The sequence below is a fragment of the Mercurialis annua genome, linkage group LG7, assembly GCF_937616625.2.
Source record: "Mercurialis annua linkage group LG7, ddMerAnnu1.2, whole genome shotgun sequence".
NCBI classification, from domain to species: domain Eukaryota; kingdom Viridiplantae; phylum Streptophyta; class Magnoliopsida; order Malpighiales; family Euphorbiaceae; genus Mercurialis; species Mercurialis annua.
In genome coordinates, this window is record NC_065576.1 from 46,608,544 (window position 1) to 46,631,420 (window position 22,877).

General features: G+C 32.3%; 3 protein-coding genes and 1 long non-coding RNA gene across 6 annotated transcripts; 2 read left to right on the forward strand and 2 right to left on the reverse strand.

Annotated features, from left to right (window-relative positions):
* Positions 1–602: 602 nt before the first annotated feature.
* LOC126655259 (60S ribosomal protein L38) lies at positions 603–2,225 on the reverse strand. The gene is made up of 3 exons (XM_050349365.1): positions 2,067–2,225; positions 1,174–1,357; positions 603–827 (listed from the first exon to the last, which is right to left on the reverse strand). Exons 1-3 carry the CDS (start codon positions 2,208–2,210, stop codon positions 805–807), a joined length of 351 nt encoding a protein of 116 aa, XP_050205322.1. The 5' UTR covers positions 2,211–2,225; the 3' UTR covers positions 603–804.
* Positions 2,226–2,903: 678 nt separating this feature from the next.
* LOC126657358 (agamous-like MADS-box protein AGL103) lies at positions 2,904–3,768 on the reverse strand. The gene has a single exon (XM_050352031.2). The coding sequence runs from the start codon at positions 3,561–3,563 to the stop codon at positions 2,937–2,939; it is 627 nt and encodes a 208-aa protein (XP_050207988.1). The 5' UTR covers positions 3,564–3,768; the 3' UTR covers positions 2,904–2,936.
* Positions 3,769–8,475: 4,707 nt separating this feature from the next.
* Positions 8,476–17,219, forward strand: LOC130014458 (endoribonuclease Dicer homolog 2-like). Its single transcript, XM_050352156.2, has 22 exons — positions 8,476–8,751; positions 8,820–8,997; positions 9,096–9,209; positions 9,745–9,879; positions 10,231–10,315; positions 10,416–10,480; positions 10,851–10,991; positions 11,098–11,226; positions 11,310–11,439; positions 11,527–11,641; positions 12,205–12,403; positions 12,516–12,676; positions 12,846–13,064; positions 13,192–13,415; positions 13,520–13,797; positions 13,897–14,315; positions 14,416–14,519; positions 14,719–14,915; positions 14,994–15,203; positions 15,718–16,128; positions 16,230–16,508; positions 16,787–17,219. Exons 1-22 carry the CDS (start codon positions 8,693–8,695, stop codon positions 17,129–17,131), a joined length of 4,197 nt encoding a protein of 1,398 aa, XP_050208113.1. The 5' UTR covers positions 8,476–8,692; the 3' UTR covers positions 17,132–17,219.
* A 733-nt stretch (positions 17,220–17,952) lies between these two features.
* LOC126657465 (uncharacterized) lies at positions 17,953–22,430 on the forward strand. 3 transcript variants are annotated; one of them, XR_007633336.2, is made up of 5 exons: positions 17,953–18,103; positions 18,532–18,592; positions 19,339–19,443; positions 19,708–19,816; positions 20,012–22,430. It is a non-coding gene; the product is annotated as an uncharacterized LOC126657465 (long non-coding RNA). The 3 variants fall into 3 exon arrangements; XR_007633335.2 differs by having other exon boundaries at positions 20,018–22,430; XR_007633334.2 differs by having other exon boundaries at positions 19,708–22,430.
* Positions 22,431–22,877: the final 447 nt, after the last annotated feature.

Here is a 22,877-nt window from a genome sequence, read left to right on the forward strand (position 1 = left end):
ACAAAAACCTTGGTCGGAAAGACGGTTTCTTCTAATCGGGGTGACTGAACTTTAGGCTTTTTCCTAGCAATTTCGATCATTAATTACATATGTGATAGTGAAAAATTTAAGTTTGGCATAATTGTTCATCGAGCACGTACGCGATAATTATCTCAAACCACAGAATAGCCTCCCGTTATTGAAAAAGATGGAAATTGAGCTATGATAACCGAAATATAGAAGCTAAAAAACAAATAACCGAGGCTGGTTGACCCTCTTCTCTGTAGAGGTAGGTCATGAGAAAAGCTAGTGTGTTCCTAAAGTTTAGAATAGTAATGCATATTAGACAATCTATATTTGTTTATAGCTGATGAATCCCTAATGATCAAGTATTCATGGCTAAGAGCTTCAATTACAATTTTGAAATACTAGTGTGAGATACAAGCAAACCAAAGATAATACTGTCAGTATTATAGTCTAGCTCTGAAACTAATTTATCAGCCATTGATCTACTGATTCCATAAACGATTCCATTTTTCAATCCCGAAACTTAGGGCCAAGGGAGATGACATTATATCATTTCCCAGAGAAGTAATAATATTTTAGTCTAGCAAAACAAAAAATTGAAGCTTAACTTTAGTATTTTACTTTGGCCAATCATTTTCAAGTCTAAAAATCCATTCCCAAAAAGCTACTACATAAATCCAGAAATAGCATAACATCTAATTTAAGTTTAACCAAAATTAAGACAAGGAAAAATGACATAAAATATAAGATCCGTCCAATTCCCACAAGGCCAAAAACTCAAGTTTGTCGTTTGTTTCTTCAAATGTCTGTAACGCTCAAACCTACAAATTGAACATACGCAAACAGATAATTAGAGGCCGCCTCAAACAAATTACTACACTGCCTACGTAACACAAGAACAGAAATACAGAAATGAAAAATAGCGAAGCCACATTTTTACAATTTTAAATTATAAATATCAAGTTTCAAAGTATACGAAGCATTTCTTAAAGCAAAAAATAAAATTTGAAAAATTTACATGCAATATACGACACTGAAAAATCAAAATGTTAAATTTGCAAATCCACACATCTCTTGGATCGAGTAAGAAGAATCAACCAAATCTACTACACTTTTATAATTGTGGATAAAATTCATTCTGATAAGTAATGCATACAAGGACTATACCTGGTGGCAGAGATTGCTTCAACTTATCGGCCTTCTCAGAGTCGAAAACACAGAGTGTGTAAAGATACTTGGAGCAGCGAACCTTGAACTTCACCACATCTTTGCTTTTCTTGATTTTGACAGAACGAGCATCCTTCCTTCTTGCTGTAAGAAGGAAATCTTTGATTTCATGAATTTGCTTCGGCTGTCAATCAGAAAGCAAACAGAAATTCACTTAATCCCTTCTCAAAAAATCTAATCAGCTACTTCACAAACAAAACATCAAACAAACAAATTACAGGACCGGAAGTTTCAGGCTGACAGAAACGCCATCAGAAAATCATAATCAAGCCAAACTATTAGTCTAAAAAAGGGCATATTTAACTAATTTGTCTGGTAGGTCTTTAAGCTTTCCAAGTTTAATTCGAATTCAAACAGCTACATTACATGCTCAGGATTAGATGATCCGAGCTTCTGACTACAGAAGTAAATAAAACGCAGTGCTAAAACAAATTTCTGTAACACGAAAGCAAACTTCAGCTGAGTTTAACAACATCAGATTTCAAACTTCACTTCAAATCCAAACACATTTGAAAAAGATTTTAAACATCAGTCACGTCATTAAATGCAATTAAAACCCTAAAATGTTAATCCATTACTGAATTAACATTCAAATTAACTAAACTGTCGCATTAGGTTTAAATCAGTTCAGCTTCATCGTCTCGCACTCCTTACTTACAACAGTGAAACCATACGACTTAATTTAGGGAAGCAAATAGATTCTACAAGTAAACAAAAACAAGATCCTAACTAATTTAGGGTTTTCAAAACTTAAATTGGCGATTAAACAGAAAAATCCAAGCAAAATTAATACAAACACAATAAATTTAAAGGTGAAAATTGGAGATTAGTACCATTTTGTTGCTCCTCCGGCTGCTTCTTTTTCGATGTAAAGAGAAGCTCTCGAATGGAGGCTGCTGCTTCTGTTCTCTATATATGTGAGTTCTGTGTTCTTGACCTAAATTTTCATTCCTGTTTTTCGTGGGCTTTTGGTCCATTGTTGTAATTTGGCCCATTTGTTTCTGTCCTTTAAAACTAAAGGCCCAAACCAAGAACCCGCTTATTCTGGGGAAAGCTATGAAATATGAGTTAATTCTGAAAACACACACTTACAACGCAAAAATTCCTTCATCTAAAATATAAATTCTTTAACTTTTACAGTTGTATTTTTGCCTACAAAAATTACACTGTACATATAAAAATACGTCCTTGATATATTTTTAATATGAAATGAATATTTTTAGGTACACAATAACGACACTTTAGAAACAATATTTACCAATTTTTACGCCATTTTCTATAATTTTTCCATTACTTTTAGTAGGTCGAACGTGAGACTATATACACATAAATATCTAAAACACACTACAAAAAATTAATCAAACACGTCTCATTATTTATTGACTTTGTACATGAATAACGTGCTAGGCACAGTCGATGTACGTAGTAATTTTTCGTGTTTGATTTTGAATTAAATTTGAAAAGTTTAAGATATAGAAACTAAAACTGTCCTATAACATATTTGGTAATGATTAGGAATGTAATTAGCAATTTTAGTTTAACATGAAAAGGTAAATACCATAATTATAGTACGAATCAAAATTGAAGTCTCAATCAAAATTGAAGAACAGTCTTTGAAGTCTCAATCAAAATTAAGATTCTAGTTACACAAAACAAACAAATTATTCTAAAACTACTGCTAAAAAAAGCAATATACATAAAAGTTACTGATTCTTATAATCATCTAATTTAAGTTGCAAAAACTCTACAGTCTTAGCAGGCAAAGGAAGCATGTGTTTATCTTCAACAGCATTACTTAATCTCCGTAATCGCAACTCTAAATCAATTTCATCATCATCATCATGATTATAATTAGGGTTACGATTATCGAATTGAATTCGTTTTTTTCTCTTATTTTCAAACCCTAATTCTCCCTCAACCCATTCCTCCAAACTCTTTTCTTTACGTTCAATTACTTTCAGAACTTCCATTAAAGATTCCTCCGGTAAATAATCAAATCTTGCATCCCACGTTTCAAAACCCCTCTTATTCTTAACCCTATTCTTGATTTCTTGACCGTCAAGATTCGTCGCGTTCTTGTTCTTGATTGCCTGCAAATCGTATGGAAAATCCAAGCACTGTTTACGTACGAATTCCATCAAGATTTCATCAACTTTGTTTTTATCTTCAGGCCACGTGTCCACCTCGCCGTCGGGATCAAAACATACTAAACCGACCGGAACGCCGCACAGTATGGAAAGCTCTTCGGCTTTCTTCTTTAGGGTTAGTTTTCTCTTCTTGTAGATAGTTCGTCCTGATGAAGCAGGCTTAGGTTTTTCTTGATTCTCCATGGCGTCGCTGATTTCCTTTACTTTTCTTGACGATTGTTTTTGTTTCCTTTTTGCCTTTATTGTTTTAGTAGAAAGAAAATTAGATGAGATCTCTTTTTATATTGGTAAAATAGGGTTTCTCTTAATAGAATTAGGTTTAATATCTAATAGCAATAATTAAAGGGAAATATAGTTTTTTTGTCGCCAAAGATTTGAGAAAATATAGAAAGATTCGGTTTAGGAAATAAGTGGTAGTGTAGTTGAACTGTGAACATTAATAGAACTTTCAGAAAGTTTATGTAAATTCAATTCATTTTAAAGTGAAATATATATATAATTGAGATGATCAAATATTCCCAAAAATAAAAAACTTATTTGATTTGTTTATTACAAAAAAAATTATCAATAAATATTTTTTTTTAGTTTTCAATTTATATAAATTGTTTATTTAACTATCATTATGAATTTTTAATTTGGATAAACTATGAGTTTTATCAACGGAAGTTGGTACAAGTGGTAAGCGGCTTGATATTGGTTAAGCAAGATCTCGGGTTCGGGTCTTGTAAATGCAAAAAATTCCCGCTCACAGACTCACCCATCATGGCATGTGCGCGAAGCGGGTCGGATCTGAATTAGTTACGAAGCCCTGGGCTGGAAATCAGATAGGCAACTAAAAAAAAAAAAACTATGAGTTTTCAATTTGAAGAAATTACTTATTTGATTTTTTTTATTAAATAATTTTTAATAATAACTTTTTTTAGTCATCAAATTTAAATAAACTACTTTTTTATTTTGGATAAATCATTTATTTAATATGTATTTTTCAGCTTTTTTAATTATAATAATTATTAGTAGATAATTCTCCTTATTTTTAAAGTAAAAAAATAACTTATTTAAAAAAATTATAAGTTTCCAGTCCATGTAATAATCGATATCTGAACCTACTTTTTTATTGAAAAAATATTATTAAAAACTTATTATCATAAATTTCTAATTTAGATAAGAAGACAGCAGGCAATTGACCCTTTCTAAAAATTTATTTATAAAAGTATTTTAAAATTTCAAAAGTTACAGTTGCTATTTAGTTTTTATTTACAAAAATCTGAATTTAAAAATAATTTTGCCCTAAAACATAGCGTTCAACAATGTGCCCTCGTCGTGATCAGCAACATCGTCCTTCAGCTTCCACTAACTACGTCGTTCCGTCTAGCATCTATCTGATTCTGTTCTAGCAGAGGATGCAGATCTGCCGCAACCCAGACTCGCCGCAATTCCTTATCTGATTTTGTTCTGGCAAAGCAATGCAGATCTATAGCTAAAGCAACATATCACCGCACGCCGTCCTTCAACTCCGACCAGCAGCATCGATTTGTCCAGTCAGTCTGAGCAGCAACGACACGGGATCAGAACCACTACGTTCCACCGTCATTCAACACTTCTTCTAAGTCGACTATAAAACCACTAAAAAAGTTAGCCAATCGCCGCCTGTCAGCCCTGAACAATGCCACCTTCAGCCTCGAACCCCATCTTGATGACACGAACATTGTCACCTGCCAACCGCCGGCCCTTATATGTCGCCTACCAAAAAAATATTAAAAAAAATTAGTGTTTATAATAAATATTAGTGTTTATAATATTTAGTGTTTATAATAAATACTAAATATCCCACAACCTATATTAGTGTTTATAATAAATATTAAAAAAAATTAGTATAAATTTATGCTATTCACATAAATCTATCTTTTCATTCATTATTCTTTTATTATCTAATTACTATTTATATTATTAACTTTTAACATATTCAATTTAATCCAAATTTTTATTGCATAATCAGTACTGTGTCTTAAATTATTTAATTCAAGATACTTTTATTAAAAAATATAAAATAAACAACAATAATATATTTTAGTAAGGTGCACAACAAGTTTAAAAAATATATATTTTTAGTAAAATGTTAAAATAAATGGATGAGGACACATCTGTTCAAATATATAGCTATAGGGGTAAAGTGGTTAATGTTTAAGCTCAATATTATTAAATCTATATAAAACAAAATTCAAAGGATTTGAAAATAACAATAGTACTACTATAGAAAGGTTTTATGTAATGTTTGTATTAAAATAATATTTTAAATTAGAGATTCCCTTAGTTGTTAATGTCGTCTTTAACTCTGATTTTTCAAATTATTTGTTCCATGTCAGGTCATCGGGTTTAGTTTTCAAATTATCCCGAATTTTTTACAAATGTAACTGTTTCGTATTCAATTTAATGAGATCCGATGAATTAAAAAAAAAAACTCTGATTTTCCAAATTAAAGGAAGGTTGACTGGTTGAATAACCAATATCATTGGAATGGCACCAAATATGACATTTCCAAATATGATATTTAGATAAAAGAAAGGCAAAAGGGCTCAAAAACTACCGAGCTTTCAATTTTTTTTCAATAACACCCTCACCTTGTAATTTTGTCAATAGCACCCTATTTCGTATTTTTCAATTTCAATAGCACCCTAATTGAGAAAATTAGATGATTTGATTACTATAAGGATGAAAATTTTCAAAAGAACTAAATTTAAAGGTGAAATTATACTTTTTTCTACTTGAACACATTTAAACAAGTCCTTTTAACTTAAAAAAAATTCAAATAAGTCCTCGATAAATGAGTTTAATTTGATGATTTAGGGTGCTATTGAAATCGAAAAATACGAAATAGGGTGCTATTGACAAAATTACAAGGTCGGGGTGCTATTGAAATCCAAAAATACGAAATAGGGTGCTATTGAAAAAATTACAAGGTCAGGGTGCTATTGAAAAAAAAATGAAAGGTGGGTAGTTTTTGAGCCCTTTTGCCTAAAAGAAAAGTTATAGTACTTATCTCTTATAGTACTACTAAGTATTTACTACTCCCTCAGTTTGGTACACTATTTCACTTTTTTTCTTTCAAATTACATACACTAGATATTTATTTTATTAAATAATTATTTTATATATCTTCATTAATTCTAAAAAATATCCTAAAAATACAACAAAACTCACAAAAAAAAAACAAAAAATACCACTATATTAAATGATGACAAAATTCCTTATTTTTTATGTACTAACTCATTTTATCTTGAGGATATAATTTTTTAATATCCGTGTTTCTTAAACTGCCTATTAATTTAGAACGGAAAGAATATCATTTTTTGAAATTTTAATTAATTATTTTATAAATTATGTAAAACGTAATTCATAAGAACATATGTGATAAGGTAAACAATATTTAAAAATAAGTTACTATTTAAAATAGAAAATATTGATACAATCATTGAAAATATACTGAAATACGATAAGGCTGAGTTGTAGACTATGCTGTTTTGTTTTAGACGTTTTACGGCACAATTCGGTAGTGCAAAGCTGACTATCAAACGCGGCGTCCATAAAATAAAAAATCAAAATATTGTTACTACTGCACTGTCTAGATCAAAAGAATTTCAGCTGCAATTGTTGAAATTCCAATTGTAATAGATGGAATTCCGGTGCACTTGATGAATTCCAACAATTTTATAAAAAAAGTGGAATAAATCGAGGAACTCTTACATAATAAATAAAATAAAATTATTATGTAAATTTTATTCCTCATAATCAACATATTTCAACCATTACTCTTTCATAATAAAAAAAACAATTGTTATATAAATTTTATTTTTCAAATCCAACACATTTCCAATAATTTCCCACTTTAAATTTTTAAAATAATTTAAGAGCTGTTATCTGGGTATGTTTTATAGGATGTTGCGATTGATAATCAACTTTGCACTATCCGTGAAACGTCTAAAAAACGAACTAGTCCAGCCTCATCGAATTTCAGTATATTCTCAGCAATTGTATCAACATACTTTATATTCTATATTTCAGTAATGACATCTCATTTTGAAGACGATTTAATTATTATTTTCTAAAAACTATATTCTCAATATATAGATAAAAATAAACTAAAAAAACTTATTCGGTTCAAATAGAAATTAGCTCAGATACAAAAAGTTTAAGATTAATTATCGTCTCATAGGTACGTTAAATATACATGCGATTTCTTTTGGAAAATGCCATTTAACCCACCATTTTGTACCACCTTCATTATCTCTTCTTACGTGGCAATATTTAATTTGTCAAATTCACCTCCAAAAGTGTATATCTTAAATTCCAACTTTTAATTTATATACTCTTTTAATGCCATATAAGGTGTGTTAAAGAATGTGGGTTAAAAAAGAGAGTTATATAGCACTATTTTTTTTTTTTACAAACAAGAAGGCAAAAACCTCAACAATGTAATGCACATGCGATTTTTTAAAGGCTTAATCACCAAAAAAACCCCCACGTGTTAGTCCCTTTTCAGTTTCACCCTAACGTTGCAATTTTGTCAGCTGCACCCTAATTCGCACTTTTGGATTTCAATTCCACCCTCAAAATCAAATTGGACTCTTTTTCACTCGGGAAAAATTCATAAAAACCCTTATAGAGTACTCGTTTGAACTATTTTCCACACAAAAAGTTAAAAATGAATAACTTATTTTAACTTTTTCCAAATGAAGAAGAGATCAATTTAGTATTTGAGGGTGGAATTGAAAACCAAAGGTGCGAATTAGGGTACAGCTGACAAAATTGAAACGTCAGGGTGCATTTGAAAATGGGCTAAAAGATGAGGTTTTTTTTGGTGATTAAGCCTTTTTTAAAAATGCAAAACTAACATTCTCACATTAATTAATTGTGGCCGAACAACTTTCAACCTATAACTCCTGAAGTCTTAATTGATATCATTAAAATTTAATCTTTTACTATGGTTGTTCATTTTGCAAATGGATATTCATATATCCATAGATAGTCAGTATATATATAGACTAGAGTATATAGACTATTGAGTGTAGAAAAAGAAAAGAAACACATTGAATCATTTATTAATACATTGAATATTTGTCTTCACCAATCCAATCAATCAGTCACAATTTTCTCTTTTTTCCATGCACACTCCACTCTTCTTCTCCTTATATTTCTACCGGTTTTCCATTTTCTTATATTAAAGCCACTGTTCATAAGATTGCAGTGCTTGATTTCCTTTGCGGGTGGGTTTTGCCTGAAGTATTATTGGTGGCTGTTCAAGCTTTTCATTTGTGATGAACATGGAGCCTGTCGACATGGATATAGATTCTGAACCTCTTCCATTTGCAAGAAGGTAAACTTATTTTTCAACGTTGTTTAGTTTTCTCATTAAAGTTGCTTTGTTTTTGTTGGTTTATGCAGTTATCAGCTCGAGGCACTAGAGAAGGCTATACAGCAGAACACCATAGTGTTCTTGGAGACTGGTTCTGGCAAGACTCTGATTGCAATCATGCTTCTTCGGAGATATGCGCATTTTCTTCCCAAGCCTTCTCCGTTTATTGCTGTGTTCTTAGTTCCCAATGTTGTTCTAGTCAAGCAAGTATGCAGCCTGACTGATTTCTCCTCTCTTTGCTCATGTTTTTTCAAATGGTTTTTATGTGTGCACTTGTTTATTTGTTTGTGTTTTGTTATCACTAGCAAGCTGAGGCTCTGCAGACTCACACGGACTTGAATGTGGGGATGTACTGGGGAGATATGCGCATAGACTTATGGGATGTTGATACTTGGAACAAACAGATGGAACAACACGAGGTAGGGTTTTGTGTTGATTTTCTTTTGCAGTGGTTTGTGTAGTCTAATCGTCTTCTCTTTTGTTCCCGAGCCTGCGTTTTTTTGTCTAAATGGATCTTGTTCTGTTTCTTAGTGTCAATAGCTCACATTACTTACCATGTAGCTGTGGTTTTAGCTATAATCTTCAATACCCGAGTTTGTGCTAATATTAGATGGAAAAGTTTTTAATCAGCAAAGAAGTCCCTGTACCGACCGACCGACCCCTTATTAGATGCATTTTTATCATTGTAAGACTTAAAAAGCTTTAGTCTTGCTTATGTGATATCTTAAATCAAGAATTATGTGATATGCCAGTGCCACTTATGTAAATTTATGTAAGTATCGGTATCATTACTTCTATTCGTAAGGTAGACAGTTATTTATCTATTTGTGCACCGGAAATGATCCAAGTTTCCGTGACAGTTCTGATCTTCTTGATCGGTAGTGTAATTTGCATGTTTTGTATAGAGTGGTCTTTGCAAGGAGCAATAATGACATGTTTTGTTAACAATTTCAGGTGTTTGTGATGACACCCCAGATTTTGCTAAACGGGTTGAGGCATAGTTTTTTCAAGCTAGAATTGATTAAGGTTTTGATATTTGATGAATGCCATCATGCGAGGGGTAAACACCCCTATGCTTGTATTTTGACAGTGAGTTCTATCACTCTCTTTCCTTTTGATACTTAGCGATGTTGCTGTTGCATTTGTTGTTGCTAGCTGCCAAACATTTGATATCTTCAGGTTGAATCTGATTAAAAAGTGGAATGAGAATTGGTTCTTAGCATAGATGTAAATGAGCGTAAACTAAAACTACATCTTGTCATGAGGCTACGAACGTGTCATCTATGAGATTCCTATATATTTCTAGATTCATTCGAAGTTAGGACGATTATTTACTTGAATTTCGACTAAACAATTGTGCATTTTTAATAACGTTGCAGCTGCATCTTAGTCCCTCAGGATTGAAATTAAAACATTTGATTCATTTCAATACATCTCCAGGAGTTCTACCACCGGCAGTTAAGCTATGGAAATAGCGATCTTCCAAAAATATTTGGAATGACAGCTTCTCCTATTAAAACAAGAGGTATAGGCTTTTCGTCATATGTTTTTACTCGACGCTTATCATTTAATACTGCTAATAATGTTTATTTTCAATTTAAACATTCTATTTCTTCTTCATCTAGGTGCGAAATCAGAATTAGACTGCTGGAAAGAGGTTCATGAGCTTGAGAATATGATGCATTCAAAGGTTTGTTTTCTTTTCTTTTCTCTATTTTTTTCCTTTATGTGTTCTTTTTCAAGTCTGCCGTATCATTTCACGGAATGAAACTGATATACTTGAACATATTTTAATGAAATCTTTGTATCAGAGACAATGTTATGAGGAAACATAGTATCACCTGTGCAATTTTGATCATAAACTATTGGATATATTATATATATATATATATATATATATATATATATATATATATATATATTATATTTAGACATAACCTTAGACAACTTCTGCATGTAATTTATTAGATTGAGATATGCAACTCTTTTCATAGTTTTTGATTATTCTTTTGGTCGTTATTTATTTACTAACTTGCGCGGTTGTTTCTGATATATTGAAGGTTTATACATGTGCGAGCGAATCCACACTTGCTGAGTTCATACCATCTTCAAATGTAAAATTTAAATCTTACATGCATATGGACATACCATACGTGATTAAAGAACCGCTGGTTGAAAATTTGAAGATTTTAAAATCAAAGGTGAGTCATTCTTTGTAATATGTACCTGATGGCATAATAGTTTGTCTAGATCAGTTATTGCTTGCCTCATCAAATTCATTGATTAGAGATTTACTATACTTTCTAGTATTTTACGCGATTGAAGCAATTGGATCTCACTGATTCTGTGATGGATTCTGCATGCAAAAGATTATCGAAAATGCATTCTGCCTTAATGTATTGTGTGGATGTACTCGGTGTCTGGTTGGCGCATAAGGTAATGGCTAGTGTTATGTAATTTTCTCATCGATTCAATATTATCCGGATAATCAATATATTTAATTCGTGTTTCTTTAACAGGCTGCACAGATCTTATCATGCCAGGAAAGTAACCTTTTTTCATTGAATAAATTCGACATCACCGGTGAGAATATTGTCAAGGAATTCAGTTTGGAAGCCTCACAAGCATTCGCTAATTGTATCAGAAGTGGTATTTCTTTTCTAACTTTAGCTGCTTGGTGAGATAAAATAGTTGAAGCTCAACATTTGATCCTTTCTTGCTGTTATTTTTCTTTAGCCATGGAACGTCTAGGTCCAGATTGGTTTATCGGTGATAATGCTAAAGGTGCTATGGATGCGGGGCTGTTGACTACCAAAATCTTCTGCCTAATAGAGTCACTTCTAGAATATAGGTTTGTAATTTACTGTCTGTTGACTTTCATTATGTTTTCACTTTGATGCAATTATTTTTTTGTGTAGGCCATTAAACAACAGTAAAAATGTATCAAATAGCATTTAGAAATGATTGGTGCACATAATCTATCAGTCATAATTTCGGTCATTATAGTAACGAATATATAATGTTATCTCGTTAACATAAATGCTAAGTAGCATCACTTTTTTTGATGCTACTTAAAGCTGTTTCTCATTCTCTATGAATTAATGAAATCCTGGAATAAATTAAACTCGAACTTCTGTTGAGAAGCTAACAGATGTGTTTGCAACACCTGTGTTGTCTACCTTAAATTTCAGCTTCCAATAGTAATTGTTTTACTTTTTATGTATCACACATCGATTACATAGTAGATCCTACATCTTTTAAACTATATGTATATTAGATAATTTGACCTGACTCGATGAGCAGTTTATATTTCTACGGTTCATTTCGCACGTTAACATTTATGGTCTTAACTTCTTTTAATAATTTTAGCTGTGATGCAGTTTACTTATGTTGTTTCATTATTTTCAAATGCAGAGATATAATGGACATAAGATGTATAATTTTTGTGGATAGAGTCGTCACTGCTATTGTCCTTCAGTCTCTTCTTTGTGAGTTGCTTCCGAGATATAACAATGGCTGGAAAACCAAGTATATAGCAGGAAATAACTCAGCATTGCAGTCCCAGTCGAGGGAAAAACAGAACGTAATAGTTAACGAATTTCGCGAAGGGAAGGTATTTAGTATGCGGTCTCACATTTCTAATATCTATTTACTTTTTTTTTTCTTTGAATTGTGGAAACCGCACCATTGCTTGTGTTTTGAGAATAGAAATGATTAATGTTCAGGTAAACATAATTGTTGCGACACGCATTCTTGAAGAAGGGTTAGATGTGCAAAGCTGCAACTTGGTAGTTAGATTTGATCCTTCGACTACCGTGAGCAGTTTTATACAGTCTCGGGGTCGTGCTAGGATGATAAATTCAGACTATTTGTTAATGGTGAAGAGGTAATAATATATACTAATTCTTCTTAGCAGCTCTCTTAATCTTAAGCTACAAGTTAAAAAATCTTCAGATATTTTAATTTCTTAGCAAATTTTTTTAATTGGAATCAGTCATGTAATATATGTTAGCATCTGTTTTAATCAGTTTAATCTTTCTTGGATTTTTTTGTAGTGGGGATGTTTCCACTTGCTCCCGGTTACAGAACTATCTGGCTAGCGGAGAGCTAATGAGAAAGGAGTCCATACGCCATGGTTCTGTTCCTTGTTCGCCTATTAAGACTGAGCTCCAGGAAGACGAACTTTATTGTGTGGAAAGCACAAATGCATTGGCGACTCTTTCTTCGAGTATTAGTTTAATACACTTCTATTGCTCACGCCTCCCTTCTGACGGGTTAGTTTCACTATTTACAGTACATGCTGCTAACCCCTTCATTTATAATTGAACTGGCTAATTTTCCTAAGTATTCATTCTTGTCCAACTAATTAGCATACTCACTTTATATTTTTTTCTTCTTTAGGTATTTTAGACCTGCTCCAAGGTTTCTTGTAGACAAGGAGATGGAGAAATGCACCTTGCTTCTCCCCAAGAGCTGCCCTATACAAACCATTTGTGTAGAGGGTAACGTTAAAACAATAAGGCAGAAGGCATGCCTTGAAGCATGCAAGCAGCTCCACCAAATTGGTGCTTTAACCGATAATCTTGTACCTGATATCGTGGAAGAAACCATTGCTCAAGAATCTGGTACCGCATGTTATTTAAAGAACTTCGTTGCCCTAAAATCTTTGTAGAATATTGAAAATAACTCATGTAGTATTTTGTTCCGATCTTTTCAAAAACTGTTACAGGCACAGGGCATGCACCCTATTGTGATGAACAGCCTATATACTTTCCTCCTGAGCTGGTTGGTCAAGCGCTGCAGGAGTCAGGGGCAAAGTACTATTGTTACATGATTGAATTGAACCAGAATTTCGTTATCGAGGTTCCTGTTCACAATATAGTGCTTGTGCTGAGTAATGAGCTGGCATCGGATACTCGAAGTCTGGATATTGACTTGGAAGTTGAAAGAGGATCATTGACAGCCAAAATGAAGTATATTGGACAGATTCCTCTTCCACCTGATGCTGTATGTTACCTAGTTTTCTTTCCTTTTTCTTCTTCACTATTACCGCATCGAGTTATTTAAGCTCTTCTTTTCTCTTTTTGTCTCTATATTTTTTACCAGGTGGTTATATGTCAGAAGTTCTTTACTGTTCTTCTTAAGGTTCTAATGGACCGTAAACTGGATGAGATTTTGAAGGGATTCAAGCTTGGAAATAACCCTGAGGCTAATTATTTTCTGCTTCCGTTATTGGTCTCATGCCAGAATCCTACTATTGACTGGGAGTCTGTTACATCTGTGCTATTCTCATATGAAAATGCTCGGGAGGATCATAAGGACTGTCCTTTAAAAGAAAATGCACGCGCTATTCAGACCAAAAATGGTGTGGTATGCACATGCATGATTCAGAATTCTCTAGTCCATACGCCACATAATGGAAAAGTTTATTGCATTAATGGCACATTGGATCATTTGAATGGACACTCGCTTTTGGAGCTTAGGAACGGAGAGCGTAAAACTTACATGGAATACTATAAAAATCAGTACGTAGTTATTATTACAATTACTCTTTTCTCTCATTTTCTGTTTAGGTTATAAATTTTTGGTTTGTAATAAATTAATCTAACAGAAAAAAAATTGCAGGTATGGTATTAAACTGCAATTTGATCAAGAAATACTTCTTAGGGGGCGACATATTTTTCCTTTGCAGAATTACCAACAAAGATGCAGACATAAGAATGCAAAAGGTTTTAGTTTCTTGCTTGTTTTATTGTTATGAACAGAACAGGTTTTTAAGGCTTTTTGTTTCTTCATCTCGTCTAATGCATGCACCGACACCACGCTCTCTATTATGTCTCACTATGGGGTTTTATTGTTTGCTCCATATTATGGTTATGCATGTCAATTATTTTGTATTTGCTAAATTTTACATTCTCTGTTTTGCAGTTTCTCAAAATGCATATGTGCAGTTGCCTCCTGAACTTTGCCACATTTTTATGTCACCAATATCGATGAGTACCTTGTATTCATTTACGTTTGTTCCATCAATCATGCATCAGCTTGAGTCCTTCCTTATTGCTACCAATTTGAAGAAGATGCATTTAGATCATTCTGTGCAAAATATTATTATTCCAACCAGCAAGGTATTTATTATTTCGTCTTATTTATTTTGAGACTTAAGTAATGCAAGTCCCGTTAATACTGACAATACTAACTTGTAGGTTTTGGAAGCCATAACCACCAAAAAGTGTCAAGAGAAGTTTCATTTGGAATCTCTAGAGACCCTTGGAGATTCATTTCTTAAATATGCGGTTGGTCAACAACTATTCAAAACCCACCAAAGTAACCATGAAGGCCTTCTTAGTCTTAAGAAGGATAAGCTCATTAGTAATGCTACACTCTGCAGACTAGGATGCGACTCTAAAATTCCGGTAATCTTTGATTTTAAAGGCTGATTTAGTTATTCCTTTCATTTATTAGTTTTTCCTTTCTCATGGATGATTCTATACTATCTTATGATTTTTGTTTTCCATATGTTTAAATTGGATGAATCTATAGTCTTATAACACTTTGCCTTCATGAACTATTTTTGAATAGGAGACATACTTTATATATAGCAAAATCTTAAATCTGATGTCACAAATAAAGAATAAATTCTAGCTTACATTAGTTTGCAGCTCTCTCTAATTATCTTTAGTCCGCATAATTATTTTTCGCATCTTTGACAGTCAATTAATTGCAAAAACTTTACTGAAATGCATTTTATATTTTTAACAAATCAAAATTGATTGTAGTTAAAAAATAGAGGGCAATGAGCTGAACATATGTCATTTAATTAATATGAGTTGCTCTCTTTTAGCATACCACTTGCTTTATGGTCCTAAATTGATGATGCAATATTTAACTAAAACTACTGCTCTCTTTTGCTTGATCTGAAAATTTCAGGGCTTCATCCGCAACGAGTCTTTTGACCCAAAAAATTGGCCGATTCCTAGTGAAAATTCTGGAAGTTGTTCATTAAACGATGAGTTTCTTTCCAACACGCGAAAAATATACACAACAGGAATAAGGAAGTTAAAACAAAAGCTGATTGCCGATGTTGTTGAGGCACTTATCGGTGCTTACCTTAGCACCGGGGGAGAAATAGCAGCACTCTTTTTCTTGGATTGGATTGGTATAAAGGCGTGTTTTACTTTTATACCATATGAAAGAGGGTTCGAAATGAAACCGGACAAGTATCTCAATATCCGCCATTTAGAGTCGTTGCTGAAATACACTTTTAAAGATCCTTGTCTGCTAGTGGAAGCACTAACACACGGATCTTACATGCTTCCAGAAATTCCAAGATGTTATCAGGTATTTTTAATCGCATTAATGATCACACTAGTAGCTTCAATGTTATATTATTGACTGAAACACTACAATATTTCCTCAACTTCAATTCCAATATTGTGCAGCGATTGGAATTTCTTGGAGACGCGGTGTTAGACTACCTTATTACACTGCACTTGTATGAAAAGTATCCGGGGATGTCACCGGGACTTTTAACTGACATGAGATCTGCCTCAGTAAACAATGATTGCTATGCAAGTTCTGCTATCAGGGAAGGACTGCATAAACATATCCTCCATGCCTCTCAAAAACTTCACAAGGACATAATCTTCACAGTTACTAATTACAAAAAATGTTCTTCAGATTCAACTTTCGGATGGGACTCCGAGATAGCATTTCCCAAGGTCGATTTTCTAGCATTGCTGCATTTACCTCATTCTTTTTTTTTTTGCTATCTTTGTTGGTATACTACAATCAATCATGTCATAACTCTTATGTACTGGTTGATTTGGTTCGTTTTGTAAAATTTTAAATCATTGTAAATTTGACTCGGTTTGATTTTGGAGGGTAAAAAAATTTGTTTGAACAGAATGCATACAGCTATTCATACTTATTACGGTTTCAATATTCAGACTCGGCTATATCTCAGACATTCATTGACATTTTTATGTTCTCCTGACAGGTACTTGGAGACGTAATAGAATCTCTGGCCGGAGCAATATTTGTTGATTCCGGATACAACAAAGAGGTTGTGTTCAACAGCATAAGGCCACTTTTGGAGCCATTGATCACTCCAGAGACCATTAAGCTGCACCCCATAAGAGAACTCGTTGAATTATGTCAAAAGGAACATTTCGACAAGAAGAAATCAGTCGCTTCCCGCTGTAACGGCATGTCATCCGTCACGGTAGAAGTGGAAGCAAATGACATTCTCTATGCGCACACATCAACATCTTCAGATAAAAAGGTAGCTAAAAGATTAGCTTGTAAAGAGGTTTTGAGGGTCTTGAAGGATAAACTTTCCTGAGAACTTGGCATTTCTATGGGATTTTCTGTTAATATTCGACATTTGTCGGTCCTATAATACGAAATTAAAATGAGATTTTTATTCATCACTTGCTGCTAATGAGCCCTTTATTTCCTACTCATCTGAACTTTGTGAGCAATTGGTGATAACTGTGTGGAGCAAAGGGCGTCTGCAATCTAGCATGTAAGGGAGATGCTGTGAAAGCTGAGTGTAGCCAACCTAAGTAGCACTGAAACGGAAAACGCAAACGATACGGAAAAAAAACTTAATTTTACAAAATTAAATAAAAAATATTGAGATCAGAAATATATGGGAAAAAAATAAAATGCTTTATACCATGGAAATATTGATAACAACTTAAACATATTATATTGTCAGTTTCTTATTCTGACAGTCCAATATAGCATATGATAGAAAATTATTACAATAACATCCAGGTTTATTTATCGCTTTAACTTATAATCCTCAATGAACAGAAATTATACAAATTTAAGTACTAACATATAATTAACTCCCGCTAACCCCCGCTAACTATATCTCGGATAAAAAAATAATTCAATCGAAGTTTGACGATTCTTTTTTCTAGTTATCATTATTGGGGACCTGTATTATTGTTGGGCGATACAATACTGCATGAAAGAAGGGGGAAAATATTAGGGGCATATTTGAACTATTTCCCTTATTAAAAGAAAGAAGGGGGAAAATATTAGGGGTATATTTGAAATTAAATATACATGAGGAGCTAAGTTGTGCCTCCTATAAACATTAGGGGTACATATGAACCGTTTTGCTTATGTAGTTTATTACTTGTTACGCGTGCTGGGTTTTGATTGGTTTATGCGGTTATCAATCGGAAGCAGAACACCATCGTGTTCTTGGAGACTGGTTCTCGCTAGATCTGATCGCAGCTATGTCCATCTTCATCGCAGCTAGCTGAGGCTATGGCGACTCGCACAGATCGAACAACACGAGGTAGGGTTTTCTGCTCTTACTATTTCCCAATTTTTTTGTCAATTGCTATGTTAGAGTTTGAACAAATGAAAGTTTAGAAGTGGTTTTAGCTTTACTCGTCGTCAATACTAGTGTTAATTAACACAGAAGTAGTATACTGTATTAGAGCTTCCATTAGTAGTGTGCATAAACCGAGCAAAATCGAATAACCTAACGAACGAAACGATTCGGTTCGATTTGTTTTGGCATAATAACAAATTTAGTTTTTTGGTTCAGTATTAGTTCAAACCAAACTGAAAAACCAATTGAACATACTGGTTCGATTTAGTTCAACGACTATTAGCTCGAACTTCCATTAATCAATTGTGCATATTGAATCGTGTTGCAATTATATCATAGTTTTGTAGGTTTGAAATTAAAATATATGATTCATTTCAATACATCTGCAGGAGTTAATGGAAATAAAATATTTGGAATGGCAATCTCTCCGATTAAGAGTTAAGACAAAAGGTATGCTTTTGCTCATGTTCTTACTCGATGCTCGTCGTCTAGTTCTGCTAATCAATGTTTATTTTTAATTTTAACTTTCTATTTCATCATCATCTAGGTTTAAAAATAGAATTAGCATGTTGTATAGAAGTTTGTGAGCTTTAGAATAGGGTTTATTCAAAGTTTTGTTTCCGTTTCTCCTAGGATTATTTTCCCACAATATTTGTGACAAAAAGTTATATAGGCTTTTCGTTTTTTCTTTCAGGTCGTTAAATGTAGGAAGTTTCTTTATTGTGCTTCTTAAAGATATGTAGAAGAGATAGGGATTGAAGCTTGGAAATAATCCTATGATTGATTATTTTCTCTTCATTAGTGGGCTCATGCCATAAAGCTTCTATTAACCGGAAGTTTTTACGTCTATACTCTTCACATATGAAAATGCTTGGGAGGATCATAAGAACTGTCTTTTAAATGAAAATGCACGTGTTATTCAGACCAAAAGCGGTGTGGTATGCAAATGTGCACTTCAGAATGCTCTAGTCTACATGCTCCATAATGAAATTTTTTACTGCATTAATGGAACATTAGATCATTTTAATGGACACTCACTTTTGGAGCTCAAGAATGGAGATTGTATAGCTTACATGGAATACTATTAAAATCACATTTTATAATCATATTTTACCTTTTCCCCGTTTTCTGTTTGGGTTAGAAGTATACTATGCTATTGCTGTTTGTAATAAACTAATATAACAAAAAAATTGCAGGTATGATATTAAACTGCATTATGAACAAGAAATACTTCTTAGGTGTTGGCAGATTTTTTCCTTTTCAGAATTACCAACAGAGATGCAGACATAAGAAGCAAAAAGGTATTAGTTTCTTGCTTGTTTTTTCTTATGAACAGAAGAGAATTTTTTTCAAGGCTTTAATTTATTACTTCATCTTGTCTAATACATGTTCTGTCACCATATTCTCTCCCAACTATGTCTTACTCGGAGAATCGAAGTATTTATTAAAACAATTAAAACTGGGTGTTTATTGTTTGCTCACCATTTGCTAGCACTGTATTCAAGTCATGTCTATTTTGGTTACGCATGTCAATTATTCTAAAATTTATATTAATTGTTTTGTAGTTTCACAAAATGCACATGTGCGATTGCCTCGTGAATTCTTATTGCTATCAGCTTGAAGAAGAAGCATTTAGACCATGGTTCCCGAAATAATGTTATTCTAACCATCAAGGTATTTGTTCTGCTTCATCTAATTTATTTCGACTTAACTAATGAAAGTCCTATTGTCAGCCATTAATATTATATTTTTTTTTTCATTAGAAGTCTGCCATTTTATAGGATCAGCTGTTTTGCTAAAATCTTGTTTTATTATCAATAAAATATTATGTTAAAACTATATGTTTGGAATTATATTGACAATGCTTAGTGGTAGGTTTTGGAAACAATGACCACCAAAAAGTGCCAAGAAAAGTGTTATTTGGAATAACCCTTGGAGATTCTTTTTTCAAATGTGCTGCAAGTCGACAATTATCAAAACCCACCAAAGTCATCATGAAGGCCTTCTCAGTCTTAAAAAAGATAAACTCATTAGTAATACAACACTTTGTGGTCTAGGATGTGACTCCAAAATTCTGGTAATCTTTGCTTTTAACTATTTGTGAAATTATTCCATTTGTTTTTTCTTTCTCATCGATGATTTGATAGTGCCTTATGATTATTTTTTAATTTATGTTTGAATTTTTTTATTAGTATTTTAATGGACTATTTGCCTTCGTAAACTAGTTTTGAATACAAACTTTACATAGAACAAAAACTTAATTATGATGTCAGTAATCAAGAATTTTTTTCTAGTTTACATTTGTTATGAGCTCTTTCTAATTATTTTGCATTTTGTTCTACTTTTATTTTTAGTTTGCGTATTCACTCATTTAAATTATAGATTCTTTCACATCTTTGACAATCAGTGAATTGGATAAAATTTACTGAAATGTAATTTATTGTCCTAGAATATGATGTAATATTTAAATAAAACAGTGGCTCTCCTTTGCTTGATATGAAAATTTAAGGATTTCATCCGTAATGAGTCTTTTGACAAAAAGAATGGCTGATTTCTGCTAAAAATTGATGTGGCTAAAACACAAGAAAAAGATGCATAACAAGAATAAGAAATTTAAAACAAAAGCTTGTTGCTAATGTTGTTGAGGCACTATTTGGTCTTTACTTCAGCACTTGAGAAGAAATGTCGACACAATTTTTCTTGGAACATTAGGTATAAAGACAAATTTATATATATGCCTCATGAAACAAAATTTGAAATGAAACCTGAAAAGCATGTTAATATTTGTCATTTAGAGTCACTCCTAAATTACTCTTTTAGAAGTCCTTGTAAGATCCACGTGCCTGTAGTAATTTATCAGCGACTCTAAATGACCGATATCCACATGCTCTTTTGGTTCATTTCATATGGTATATATATATAAAATCTGTATTTATACCGATTCATTCCAAGAAACATTATGTTACATTTTTTCTCTAGTGCTAAGGTAAGCACGCAAAAAGGGCCTCAACAACATCAACGATAAGCTTTTATTTTAAATTTCTTGTTCTTACTATGCATATCTTTCTTTTGATTGAAAGAAGCTATTCCTTTCATGAGTAGCTTCCAAATTTTTTGCGGATGAAACATCAAAATTTTCTGATCAAGTAGAGGAACCATTAGTTTTAGTTAAAAATTGTATCGTCATTTTAGGACCATAAAACACATTTCAATAAAAAAATTATGGTTATTGGTTGTGAAATAATCTGTAATTTAAATGGCTGCATTATGCATACTTAAGTTAAAAGAGAGAACAAAATGTAAAAGAATTAGAGAAAGTTGCAAACCACCGTAAGCTAGAAAAATATTCTTAATATGTGTTATCGCAATTAAGTCTTTGCTCTATAAAAAAGTTTTAAGGTACTATCAGATCATGCATAAGAAACGAAAAACAAAAGAAATAATTTAATGAATCTTTAAAAGCAAAAATTACCGAAATTTTGAAGTCAAATCTTAGTCTGTAGAGTGTAACATTACTAATGAGGTTATCTTTTTTAATATTTAGAAAGTAGTCATGACTACTTTATGTGAATAACTACTGCGAAGCATTATATTTAAAAAAAGAATCACCAAGGGTCTTTAGTTATTCCAAATGAAACCTTTCTTAGCATTTTTTGGTGGTTATTGCTTCCAAAACCTACCATTTTGTATTGGCAATATAATTCCAAATATATAGTTTCAATGTAACATTTTACAAATAAGAATTTAGCAAAACAGATAATCATATAAGATGGTAGACTTCTAAAAGCGGTTTTTTAAGTAAAGAGGTTGCCTATAGGACTTTCATTAGTTAAGTCTCAAAATAAATGAGACGAATAACAGTTATCTTGAAGGTTGGAATAACATCATTTTGCACACAATATCTAAATGCCCCGTCTTCAAGCTGATAGCAATAAGGAAAGACTCGATATGATGCATGATTGATGAAACAAATATAAATGTGACGGAGTTCAGTAGGCAACTGCACATGAATTTTGTGAAACTACAAAACAGATACTATAATTTAGTAAATACAGAATAACCGAGATGTAGAATCAGAATAGACAAGACTTGCGTACAACGCTAGCAAATGTTTTGATGGAGCTGGGTTGCTATGCAAACTGATAGTTTGCATGTCTGTTTTGTAAGATAATTATTGGTTCTTTTTTCGCCGAAAGGATTAAACGTTGGTTATTCTTTTTTTAGCCGAAAGGATTAAACGTCGGTTATTCTTTTTGAATCACTAAACATCTCTTTAAGATTGCACTTATATCACCATTTAAGTTCCTGTCAATTTATACTGATAAAGAAATCAAATGTGGAGGCACTACCTGGAGCAGTCTAATTGCCATATCGATATAAATATACTGAAATTTTGAAACTCTGATAGATTTATGAAAAACAATTCTGAATAATATTAAGGTATTGTTAACTTTTAAAGGTATTGTGATATTACTGTTTTATTTGCGGACACTTCTTATAATAAAGAGTATTTGCAAATACTCATTAAAATAAATTGTTTTTGATAAAATAAAAAAAATATCCTATTTTCTTTTTATAATTAGGTAAAGAGAGCTTTAGTGGGAGGAATTAAATCCACGATTGTTCAGCACTTGAGCTCATTGGTAAATATCCTAATTATATATGAATAAGATATTTTATTGAAGTCGAGTGAATTCTTTCCTTTTCAACTTTTAGTTTTACTATTTTTATAAAA